This window comes from Mugil cephalus, chromosome 10 (genome assembly GCF_022458985.1).
Source record: "Mugil cephalus isolate CIBA_MC_2020 chromosome 10, CIBA_Mcephalus_1.1, whole genome shotgun sequence".
NCBI lineage: Eukaryota > Metazoa > Chordata > Actinopteri > Mugiliformes > Mugilidae > Mugil > Mugil cephalus.
The window spans coordinates 13,034,870-13,047,244 of NC_061779.1; the positions used below are offsets into that span (position 1 = coordinate 13,034,870).

A 12,375-nucleotide genomic window follows, 5' to 3' on the forward strand; every position below is an offset into this window, starting at 1 on the left:
CATAGTAACGTCTTGTATAATTGATAACCCACTCACTGGGGAAAACATGGAGCAGGTAGGATGTTTTGATGTTGTGTGTGAGAGCTGCTTTTACTTTCTGTGTGCACGTGCCACCTAAAATGAACGTACTCATGCTCCACTTCAGGACTGCGTTGCAGCTCTTTACCAGTACCTGGGCATGTCGGCCGGGGAAGAATTTTCCACCAAAGACGTGAGCCTACTCTACGGAAAAGTGTGTCACGTTCCCTCCAACAGCAGTGAAGTACACGCAGCCATGACGAAGGTAACACTGCAGACACATATAGTGGCAAACATTGTAAAAATCTACATTTATTATGATAACTGAGTAACATTATGGATCCTGGTGTGCTACAGATCGCAGGAGGTGACAGCAGCTGGTCCTGTGTTGGTGAAAATGTTTTGGATGTTCTCGTGGAACTGGAAAGGGAGCGGGAACAGAAGGAAAGGGTACAATTAAAAATATTAAAAAGATAATATCATAACATCTGAGAACACCAATGACCAAGATAATTATTCACTGTATAAATGAAATTAGCAGCTTCTGTCCGCAGATGTATTGGGACCTCCGGCTGTTAAATGCTGGAAATCTTAATCAGATGATGGATTGCCAGCAACAAAGCACAGGCCCTGAAAAGGCTCACAACTCAGATCCAGCGTCCATACAGCCACGTACAACTGAAATGGACGGTGTTAACAGCATCCAGGTATGTGCTTGCAGAGTAGCAGATTATCTCCTGTACTGATGCAGTAGCTGTGTCCATAATAATTTAACTACTACAAAAAAAAACAGATGGAGAAACTGATGAGAGAACCGGAGCTCTATGGGACAGTGAAGAGGCTCAAGAAAGCAGCCAGGCATCGCTGGGCTAGGTGAGCATGTTTTATTTGGGGTAAGAAGTTACCTTTAACACAAACAGTTGGTTAATTAGTTACGATAGGTCAAAATGGCTGATGTGGAAATCCTGATTATGTTTTCAATGTCTCAGATTGGCAACAGAGGGTGTGTGCAGCATGTTGCCCTCTCCCTGGCAGGGCCAAAGGCTAAGGATCAGAGGTCACGCGTGGGGCTGTCTGTCCTTATCAGAGATCCTCCTGTTGGTGGAAGTAAAGTATGACGTGGTGACTCGTTTGCTTTACACAGAAATGCTTCAGGAGCACCACAGTAAGGATGTGTTACGCATGAACTGAACTGTCATCACAACAAACAATCTCATACATAACTGTAAATGCAGATTACTCAGCTTTAAAGAAGGTAGTCCAAATACTTCATTTTCCTATCCTTTGATTCTGCAGCTGAGGGTGTTTGGGATACACTGCTGCCTTGGCAGCAACACAAGGAAGTGGAGGTGCTGGAGGATCTCGCAGAGGAAGCTCTGGAGTCTGCTGACGTGCTGCGTATGGCTGAACTTCCAGGAGCATTCAGGATGTACAGGTAACACGCATTACAAGTTGTAAATGTGATGCTCCTTTGTTTTTGCACCAGTTCGATGTTCGATGGTCGCTATGCAGACCATGTGACAAAGAAATAGAGATAAAATGGCTGTGTAAAGAAAAGGAAGCTGAGGTCTTTTACTGAGCAAAATTTGTGAAAAAATACAAGATTATATCAACAATTATAGTATATGAACATACACAGAATGATTAAATATTAAGAATCGGGGCCAGATCCTGACAGGTCAGAGCACTGCTATATAAACTATGCTTGACAGACACCTATTTCCAATTTAATGGAGGATTCCACAGGCAAAAACACGTCTGTGTGATGGGGTCACAAGTCTCTACAAGGAGGAGACCAGAGCCCTGAACACCCTCACAGGATCCTCCTCCCATCCACTGGTTCAGGTATGTGGACGACACCTGGGTTAAGATCAAGACGGAGGAGGTGGAATCTTTCACACAACACATCAAGGCAGTAGAGAGCAACATCAAGTTTACTCAGGAGGACGTCGGCCTTCTTGGACTGTGTGGTGCGCGTGGAAGAAGATCGAAGCCTCAACATTAGAGTAGTTAGGAAACCCACTCACACTGATGGGCATTTACTATTTGATTTCCACCAGCATCATCACAACCTTCCAGCACCGAGCCCAGACTGCACTCACAGGATTGGATGGAAAGGAGAAGGAGGAGAAACACATCAAACAAACCCTCCAGACGTGTGGATACACCAGCTGGACCTTTGTCAAAGGCTCAAGAAGACAGGGAGGAGGAGTACACCAAGAGGAAGAACACCACCATCCCATATTACCATATTACATTATTTATATTTTCTCTGTACATATTTCTTTTCTTTTTTCTCTAAGGGCGTTTTTTTTTGTAAGTGTTATTTAAATGTCTGTGTATATATCCTTGTACGTTGGGGAAACCAAACAACCCATCCATAAACACATGTCCCAACACAGGAGAGCCAGCTCATCAGGGAATGACTCAGTGGTTCACCTACACCTGAAGGACAACGGACGTTCCTTTGAAAAGATGACAAGAACATAATTTTAGCCAGAGGAGACGGGTGGTTTGAGAGAGGAGTAAAGGAGGCCATCTTTGTCAAATTGGAGAACCCTTCTCTTAACAGAGGAGGTGGATTGAGATATAATCTGCCATCAATTTACAACACAGTCCTGACTTCTCTCTCCAAGAAGTTTCAACCCCATTCACACCTTGAAACTGGAGGCTCTGACTGACAATGGCTTTGTTAGAGCACCATTCATAGGCAAAGTGGTTAAGGGACAAACCCCATCCCCCCTTCAACGACAGTTAAGTATCCAGCCGTTAATGGAAAGTTGTTGCAGAAGTTTCTGGTTCTTACAGAAACAAGTCAAGCAAGTTTCCGATGGTATTTACCCAGTCCTCAACTTCTCACCAGTCCCTTAGGACTGAAGAAGCAACTTGGATGAACACAAGTCCAGTTTCCTTTTTAACACTCTTTGCACATATCTAAACTAATAAAAAAATGTAGTACACGACACAGGAATAACACTGAATAACACACGAGAGTGGTTCATTAATCATAACCATACCGTTGTTCACCCCTCAAACATCACAACAATATATCTTGATTGCATGCCACAATTGCAACTCACCTGCAGTTATGTGAATTGTCCTTCAGCGCCTACCTGGGTACATCTTTCGGAGGTTGTCGGTCCTGGTCTGCTGTTTCTCTCCTGAATGAGTTACACAAATTTCTCCAACATGAGCGGGACACGCTGACGGTCCTGGGCGAGAGGTGACGCACACATTTTCTTCGGATCCCTAACCTATACCTTGGAGTAATTTACGTGCTTGACTTGATTTTTGTTTTGAACTTGGCACCCACGCTGACACACAGCTCTTATGTGACGACACGAGGGAGAACGATTTGATCCATTAATCTGTTACATTCCAGGCTACATGGGGACAGTCTGAGGCTGCTGTGCCTCCACATCAGACTGGCAACTCTCAGAGCTCAGAGAGAAAAAATGTCCTACAGTGCTCTTCTGGCTGCACGGCAGTCCTGGGAGACGTGGTGAGCTCAATAAACATAAATGAGCAAGTGATGTGATCAAGTCTAATTTTGTACGATTTGTACCCTCGCCTGTCTGCTCAGGCCACTTGTTAACAGTCCATGCAGAGCAGAGCAGGTCACACTGTGGCTTCACTGTGGAGAGGAAGAGGAGGAGGAAGACTTTCAAACTCTGCAGCAGGTTCATAACATTATTCTAAAGTTATATTGAATATTGTGATAAGATTTAGAATAGACAGCACAACCGTATTGCAGAACATCAGATTTGGCCCATCTCACAGCAGGCAGTGCTGCAGCTGCTTGTGCTGACTCAGGACCTGGAGAGAAAGCTCCTGGTCAGGTTGGTGCACACGGTCTCCCTGGAGGATTTGCAAGGGCCAGGTTGCACAGCACTTGCAGCGGAGGGTAAATTAATCAATTTTCTTTTTATATGGCATCTGTTAGAACTTGTTTTCCCTTTGTTTCTATATTCTTGTGTCTCGTTCTCTACACAGACAGTCATACGCAGGATGCTTTAAGGAGTGCATGTGTACAAAGGTTGAGACAAATCTATGCTCAGCTACAGACACACAGTGTCACCCAGACCCTCACAGAGCAAGCAAACCCTCAGCCACAACATGAGGTCCAGACTCAAGGAGAATGGTCCCAGGTTCAGATGGAGGATTGCACCCAACTTCTCCTGAGTCACCTAATGGAGCTCCAGGAGGTCCAAGCTTCTGCTTTACTGCAAGCACTGGTGGATAAGGTGTGTCAAGATAACCATGGCAACACATTCAAAGTAGAAATCTGTGCAATTGTAACGGTGTCTACATGATTTAATGTTATTAACCATACCTCTTGTGTGTCTGTTAAGAGTGAACATGGTGTCCAAGCTCTGCAAGAACGATTTGAATCTGAAATTGAGACACAGAACTTCTCCAGCCTGCACCACCTCCTGATCTCAGAGGCCTCTGTTACAGCAGGCAGCAGCAATGACCAAAAAATCAGCGGCGGATCATCTGAAGCTCATACGGTCGACTCAGTCAAAAGATCCAGCTGTGAACTGAATGGAGTCCAAACTGCAGATGGACCGAACAGGCAGGATGTCTGTTCAGGTATTGCTCAACTCATGAAAAATAGAGAACGTACTGTATGTGTTACAGCTGAAGATATCATTTGCTTTGCATTGCCTAAGGTTGTGGAGCTGTCATGGAAGACCTGCCCTACTTGGAGATTTTAAGCGCACCAGATGTAAAAAGCCTAAACCACGAGGGCCTCCATGTAGAGGCAGGTGTCCAGAATGAAGAAGGGGAAGGCGCAACAAAAAGCCCCCAGAGCTATGAGAAACAAGGCTCTTTGATCACGCTTGCTTGGAGTAAACCACCAGATGAGGAAGCAGACTATGAGGCAGAGACTTCCCAAGGGGATACGTCACAGAGTGAGGATGTTGAGAGCGGTTTGAAGACTCAAGTCCAGTCCACACGATGTGAGGAGACGGTTTGGGAACGAGACACAGAAGAGCTGAAACCCACTCACTCTGATACTGCAGATGACCAGTCCACAGAGCAGCAGTGCAGCACAGTAGAACAGGTAGTAAATGAGGGCACTACCGACCATAATATTCTCTCACTATATAATTCATCTGATTTTGCCACCTTTCATGTTCTCATTAGCTGCACTTGAATACGGGATTAACAACTGATCAACCAGACGAGGGAGAAGCTGCATCCGGGTATGACGTGCAAACACACAAGTCCCATCTCTTGGCCGATTCCTCTGGGACGAACTCCCATGCTGCAGATGGCCTCGGTTCTGGAGCATCCAATGACGTAACTAATGCTGGCAGAGAAGTGACTGAGGCGGAAATGAGCCCCACTGCAATGGAGTCTGAGCTGTGGGACCTTGGAGGAGCTGAACCTGCTCACAATGAGGACCAGAAACGTTCTCCAGAAGCACCAGTGAGATTGTTGAAAACCCTGCACTCACCAAGATAATTCACTTATTTTAAGTTTCAAGCCCAGCTGCTTTTTCTCATGTTCCAGGCAGATTGTTGCTTCTCGGAGAGGAAGGCACTGAGGGAACACACCCCGGTGTCAGCGGTGGAGAGAGAGAGAACCATGCGCAACCTGGTGGATATGCAAAAAAAGGTTGAACAGAGGCAGCAGAGAGACCGAGAGAGACAACTGCTGAGGGTGAGAGAAAAGTGGACACTGAAAGATCATATGGTTAGTGAGAGACAGGTTTGTTCTGACATGTTAATCCTTCAGGTTCAGGAGCGTCTGTCAATCATTCAGAACAGAAAGGCAGAGGAGGACCTTCTCGGCCTGAAACACACAGACAGACTCAGGCACCTCACACAAGATCTGCCACTGGTAAATACATTTTTCTGAGGGATTCTGGGTTATTTTATCCAATACCTAACCCAAGACCTATTGTTGTGTTTTAGGAAGACAAGAACCAGCAGAAGACCGTCGTCAAAGAGCGACTGGAGCAGCTCAGAAGAGAGCGCTCGAATGTCATGCAGTCCAAAAGAGACAGGTAAATGGAGCTGCTTTCATTTGCATAGAAAAGACCAAATAGACATTGACAGCCTTTTTTTTTTTTCCCCCGCTGCAGAAATACTGCAGGATTTAAGGAACTCTTGGGTCCAGTTGCCCTCCACAACAGAGAAAGAGAGGAAGGAGAACACTGTGACACTGCTGTTTAAATGACTGTCTGGCAAAAATCTAATATTTCTAGTCCAAAATGATTCCTCATTTGTTATAATGTCCTGCACATCACTAAATAGCACAGCAAATTTACAATTTCCTAATCAGCACTGATTCTCCCTAATATGCACCGAGGCTGTACATGTAAAACAAAGCAGATCCCAACACACAATTAGTTGTTTATTATACAGTTTAATTATTATCTTGACAACCATAAGCATCAACAATAATGTATTTTAACAATGACCCCCTTCAGTTGTGTACACATTACCCCCCTCGGCCAAAACTTACATACATAATAAGTCTCACAGGTGCATGTTAACAGTCTACAGTGGTTCCATTAATTTTCATTAGAACGCAACACTTCTAAGTTGGCGCTGAAGGCCACTCGCTTGTATAAGAAAAAGTTGTAACTACAGAAGAACGCTGCTGTAGACTCTGAATGCACCTATGGACTGGGATTGTATCTATTTACAGGTGCATGGGAGATGGGAGTATCTTTAATATGTCAAGGGACATAGGTCTGGTTAACAACGCTACGATGGAGATACATTTTATACAGAGGATACGGGGGAGGGCCCAAAGGTTTTCCTGCAAGAGAGGAGGATGTGTCGGTCCCGGTGGGTTAGCGGCAGAACGACGGTCTAAATTGGAAATATTTTCAGCAAATAAACATTCAGTTTTCCTCCTCAACTGACTTTGTATGTTGTCCACTCGCACTGCAGCCCCACACAAAGCAGGAACACCTACCATCCTAAAAAGCCAGAACATTCCACAGAAGCTCCCACACACTGAGCCACTGCATTGCACACATAAAAAGTACGCAAGTGTGTCCTCATGTCGAGAGCACACAACTTCAAGTCATGTAGTCTCAGACACACTATCATTCTCACAACAAAGACAAACTAAAAAAAAAACTTAAACTCCAGATTAAAATAAAACGTAATGCCTGGCTGGCAGGTTCTATACTTAGGGCTTTAATATTTAATTTGAGACAGCAAGGAACTGAACAAAACCAGCACGTCCCATTGTAAAAAAACAAACAGACAAAAAAAACAAAAACAACAACCTCAGAGAATGGGGTGGGTTAAACGTGCAGTTCTCTGCAAGCTATACAGAGGACACAATTTTACGGATGTGATGATGTTAACTGATGGCAGCAGGGCGCTCTGATAGCTGCGACACACTTCAATTTAAACATGTGTGGTGTTAAGATTTCTCTCTAGTGTCTGAGCCCTGGATCTACATGACCAAGATCTTCAGCAAGAAGCAGCATGCGGTTGTGTGTGACTGACTAAACTACACCTTTTACAAGATAGTCGACAATATTTGCATCTCATACACTAGACACTGGTGTTTCCAGCAGTGAAAGTGAAAAAGCTCGGGATGAAAACAGAGATCTGAGTCAAGTTCGGCCAGTGAACCTCTGAGAATGAGACCAACTTCTTGCTGGAGGCTTTGATGAGCACTACAGTCCATAAACACAAAACGGGCATCACACGTTCAGGATTTCTGATTTATGGGCACCATGGAACTGAGGAGGGTGGATATTTGTGTACAAGTATTTGTGTGTCTCTTTTTCATGTGAATCATGAAAAGAGAGAAATGTGCATGTATGTGAGGCAAGTCTTGAACGGTGTAAGCTATGGGACTTAAGGGGTGTTTGTGTATATATGCTTTTATGTGTCTGGATGTCTATGTATGAGTCTTTCTACTGGTGTGCGCATTGCACCCCTGGGCCATGGTGGCCGCCTTCGTCATCAGAACTATCGTTGTAGGCCTCTCGCCGGGCTCCACTTCCTGAACCTTGACTCTTGTCAAAATCTGTCAGTTCAACATCCTCCGCATCTGGTGCGATAACGGGAGTCTCGGCGCGGGCAGGCAGCAAGCACTCAAGTTCCTGATAGAACGAAATGGCAGAAATAAATAAATACACATAAAGAATACAATCATCCAGGTTTAACATTGTGCAAAACTGAATATTTATTGATTGCAACTCACGTTCAGTTTTTCTGGGCTAATCCAGTTGTTTTCAGGGAACTGGACGTCAAACTTGATGTAAAGGTCTCCCTTCTCAAAGGGATTTCTGTACTGAGGCATTCCCTCTCCTTTCACCATTCGAATGCAGCCTGCCACACACACACACAAACATGAAGGAAAAATCCCGATGCATTAAGAATCTCTTCAGAAGTACTTTGGTCTTGCCATTTTAAGTTTTATTGAGTTTTAAAAGTAAACCCTGCTCTTGAAATTTGATCACAAGCTACAATAACGCTTTTAAATCAATGATTTATGTACACGTACACTCCTCCATGGTTTAAATGCCATAAAAAAAGTACAAAGGACTTTGTCATGCAGCCAACATTTCCACAGTTAATCACATTTAAGCTGATCAGCTTGCAACCCCATTAAGTGTTAGTGTGGACTGCTTTTGCCCCCTCCCTAACCACTGACCTGTTGTCCAAAAATAAATATTTGCACCACCACCCCCTTAACAGCTGCAATAAACCCTAAATGTTCATGTGGTATTCTTCTTTCCTCAACTACAAAATTCACCTGAATAAAGCAAATCAAGAGAAATGAACTGCATATAGTAAGCAGATGTTTACCTGGCTCAATGACCTTGCCAGGTGGGTACTTGACAAGCAGCTGACGTCCATCCAGGTGTGCCACAGTCATCTGGAAGCCGCACAGAGCTTCAACCAGGCCGATCCGTTGGACCATGTGAAGGTCACTGCCTTCACGGCGGAATTCCTGTTTCAGATTGAATTCACAGTCATTACGATACATTAGTTCATTAAATGTAGTTTGTTCTTCATACAAGTTGCTCTCTAATTAGCCATGACAAATAAAACAGCTTTACAGCCGATATCCGGTGCCATCTGTCTGTTTTAGGGTACCTCATGTTCTTTCTCTTGCAGCACCAGAACAATGTCTCCTGGTTCAACGCCTGGTGCTTGGTCAGCTTCTCCAGAGAACGTGATCTTCTGTCCGTGTCTCATGCCTTTGTCCACATGAACCTCCAGAAGCTTAGTCTCCTTACACACTTTATGACCTTCACATTTTCTGCAGCGGTCCTTCTCATTTATCACCTCACCTGCCACACGCACACACAAATAGATAAGATTATTTTAGAAAGCTGCTTTGTTTGTGATTGTACATAACCCATATTTTTCTGTATGTGGGTGCTTACCCTCTCCATTGCAGTCCGTACAGACTGACTGCATCTGTTGGACCATCCCAGGGGCAAGCTGTCTAATCATGATTCTCATTCCCCGTCCTCTGCATGCCACACACTTCTGCACTGCTCCTGCCTTACCGCCTTGACTAGAAGCAGAAGAAACAAACAAACAAAAAAATAATTAGCATTGATATAAATTTTTTCCCCCATGGGCTTCAAAATTACAAATCAATGTTTTTAAACACTAAACTATAACAAAAGTACACTTACCCATTACAGGCACCACACAGCACATTCTTACTGAGCTGCAGTTTTGTGGTTTTGCCATTGTAGAGGTCTTCAAGAGAAACTCTGTGACAAAAAAAAAAAAGTTGTAAGAATATTTTATATAAGAACAACACACTAAAGGACACAAACTAGATCAGTATAAAATAAGTACTTTAGAGGGTGAACCATATCTTCTCCTCTCCTCCTGCCTCCATTGCGTCCTCTTCCTTGTCCCCCCATGAACCCAAAGAGTCCTCCACCAAAAATGTGGGAGAAGATATCGTCCATGCCAGGTCCTCCGCCTCCTCCCTCCCGCAGCCCTTGTTCTCCATAGCGATCATAAAGCTCCTTCTTCTCTGGGTTAGTCAATACCTCGTACGCAAAACTGATCTCTTTAAACTGGAAAATGAATAAAGAACAATGAGACATCTTGACACAGAGTCACCCATAAAAGACATTCCATACAGGCCGTCAATGAGCACCCCTTTTAATAAGAAGAACTCAACAATGACAGTCTTAGTCTGCAGTGTCATGTTCTTTCAAAATCAAGTCAACATCCAAACCTACAGGTATATCTGTACTCTTATTAAGTGTTGATCATGACAGATTAACATATTTTGATCCCAGTAATTGAGCCACTGAGTTGCTGCTTTTGTTGAAATCATCATATGTTTCAGTGCATCGTACCTTGTCTCCAGCATCAGGGTTCTTGTCGGGATGATATTCTTTAGCCAACTTGCGGTAGGCCTGTAATAAACCAAAAATCAGCATCAACAAAGTTGTGGGGCTGACCTGAGATCAGGTGTTAAACGCCTCTGCTAGCAACTAACAACTTACTAAAGTGTATCTGTAGCTGCGTTAGCATTACAGTTTTACGCAAAGTAAAAGTGATATTTCTGAAATTTTGATCAAGAGCAATTATGCTTCATACATGTTTCCACTGAAAGGTGTTTTGAGAATGAGCTGTAACTCTTGTAGAGCCTGGTTTCGCAATATCCCATTATTCTCTTAAGACAAGACTTAGCTTTGAGGAAAATGAAATTTAAATGAACTGATCACATGACCCCCTGCTCACCTCAGGTGACAAGAGGAAAATAGTGTTTTTACTTCCCACTTTTGCCACACTATTCAATCATAAGTCTGAAAAACTACCTCAAAAATATATACATTATTTTAGCAATATTTGAGAGTTATTTTTGACATGTAGGTATTTCCATTTATCGGTCTTTATTGTGATATTTAGGTTTTGCGCATTTCTATGGGTAATGGAAACCGCAAGCTCTATATTAGTCAAAAGTACTTGCCACTCTATTAGTCAAAAGTACTTGCATTGTGGGCCTGCCTTGCCTGTCAGAAACATCAGGTCATAGGGGAGAGCATGGCTGCTTTAGTCATCTCACATTCTTTAGAAAACCCTTTTGAGTTTGCCTCACCGGTAACGTAACAACCGTCTTGATCTGCTGACTCATATAAGTCAACAAAACGAAGGCCGTACATTTTCACACAAAACGAGGATGACTTTAGAAGCCATCCAACAAACGTGCGTTAAAAAAAATGGCAGAAATAAACACAGCTGGGGACGAGACGCTATTATCTTGATGGAGTTTAGACTCAGACGTAAATAATGGTCTGCGTAACGACGGGAATACACGAGTACACAAGAAATTATAATCTTTATGATGGGTGAATTATGTATCGTGTTTTTTCGGGGATGTAGTGAGGCCTCTAACTTATTACTTACTAAGAAATGGCCTGATGTTTCAATGTTCACGTTGGCTAACAACCACCACACAAGTTTATCCACGGCGTGGACTCAAAGTCCTTCAATTCTTCGACAAATGTTACACTTAGGCCCGGTAACGATATTAACTATTTGTCTGTCGCATTTAGCTGGCAGGGTGGTTTTATAGCTGGTGTTGCTAGATAAATTGGAGCCGTCTATTTGCTGGGAGCTATCGTTTAACGCTAGTAGCCGGCAAGCTACGAGTCTCGTGGTCCCCGGTGTATTTTCGAGAAGGCCAACTCCATTATTTGATTCACGTACAAACCATAAAAATAATAAACGTTACCACTAATTTACAACCGCTCGACGTGTAACGTGACCCACTTACACCGCTTTTAAGTATTTCGCAGTTAGCTAGGTAATTTTACTGGCTAGCCTAGCAGCGGCTAACACTCGGTAAACTACAAGCTAGCTAACGTCCATGATCTTGTTTCTAGGCCACATTTCACCGGTGAACTCTCTCCCTTCCTTATTCCGAGACAACTCAAACAAATGTCCGCTTCGCTTCGAGTACTACACACCTTTTTCAGTTCATTTTCGGAGGCAGATGGTGAAACTCCGAGGATGTCGTATAGCTTGGTATCCGCTACGTTGGCCATGATGCTACAGAAAGAGCTTCTGTCTCTCTGCGGAGGTTCAGCTCAACCAGGAACCGACAGTAAATTAAATCCTCCTAAACCGGTCCGGGTGGGACTGCCCGTGGTTTTGCCGGATACTGCAGACACAAACAAAAAAAAACACTTACCAAAGCACCACAACAACAACAATATTTAAATATTAACGTTTTTATGGGGGGCAGTTATTGCCGTAATTAATGGATGAAATTATTATTCTATTATGTTTTCTTGACAGTTTACACGGTGTAATACCTTCATGATGTTGGTACCTATATTTTATTTTTTTATTATTATTATTATTATTTTTACATGAAAGTTTTAGC

General features: G+C 43.4%; 2 protein-coding genes and 1 long non-coding RNA gene across 3 annotated transcripts; 2 read left to right on the forward strand and 1 right to left on the reverse strand.

Moving 5' to 3' along the window:
- The first annotated feature begins 4,705 nt into the window (after nucleotides 1-4,705).
- On the forward strand, nucleotides 4,706-5,490 carry LOC125014616. Its single transcript, XM_047595861.1, has 2 exons — nucleotides 4,706-5,086; nucleotides 5,170-5,490. The coding sequence occupies exons 1-2, from the start codon at nucleotides 4,706-4,708 to the stop codon at nucleotides 5,488-5,490; spliced, it is 702 nt and encodes a 233-aa protein (XP_047451817.1).
- Nucleotides 5,491-5,951: 461 nt separating this feature from the next.
- LOC125014765 lies at nucleotides 5,952-6,490 on the forward strand. Its single transcript, XR_007113535.1, has 2 exons — nucleotides 5,952-6,034; nucleotides 6,113-6,490. It is a non-coding gene; the product is annotated as an uncharacterized LOC125014765 (long non-coding RNA).
- dnaja2b (DnaJ heat shock protein family (Hsp40) member A2b) lies at nucleotides 6,377-12,118 on the reverse strand. The gene is made up of 9 exons (XM_047596112.1): nucleotides 11,957-12,118; nucleotides 10,340-10,399; nucleotides 9,825-10,051; nucleotides 9,656-9,736; nucleotides 9,398-9,531; nucleotides 9,105-9,301; nucleotides 8,814-8,958; nucleotides 8,206-8,333; nucleotides 6,377-8,104 (listed from the first exon to the last, which is right to left on the reverse strand). Exons 1-9 carry the CDS (start codon nucleotides 12,032-12,034, stop codon nucleotides 7,916-7,918), a joined length of 1,239 nt encoding a protein of 412 aa, XP_047452068.1. The 5' UTR covers nucleotides 12,035-12,118; the 3' UTR covers nucleotides 6,377-7,915.
- Nucleotides 12,119-12,375: the final 257 nt, after the last annotated feature.

What these genes read in the sequence shown, in the direction of transcription:
- dnaja2b (XM_047596112.1), bottom strand. Translation starts at nt 12,034, where the DNA reads ATGGCCAACGTAGCGGATACCAAGCTATACGACATCCTCGGAGTTTCA. An exon ending in ACCCTGATGCTGGAGACAAG is followed by an intron (nt 10,052 to 10,339) that starts GTACGATGCACT and finishes TTCATTTTCCAG; the next exon opens with TTTAAAGAGATCAGTTTTGC. An exon ending in TTAGCCCAGAAAAACTGAAC is followed by an intron (nt 8,105 to 8,205) that starts GTGAGTTGCAAT and finishes TCGTTCTATCAG; the next exon opens with GAACTTGAGTGCTTGCTGCC.
- LOC125014616 (XM_047595861.1), top strand. Translation starts at nt 4,706, where the DNA reads ATGGAAGACCTGCCCTACTTGGAGATTTTAAGCGCACCAGATGTAAAA. An exon ending in AGTGCAGCACAGTAGAACAG is followed by an intron (nt 5,087 to 5,169) that starts GTAGTAAATGAG and finishes TGTTCTCATTAG; the next exon opens with CTGCACTTGAATACGGGATT.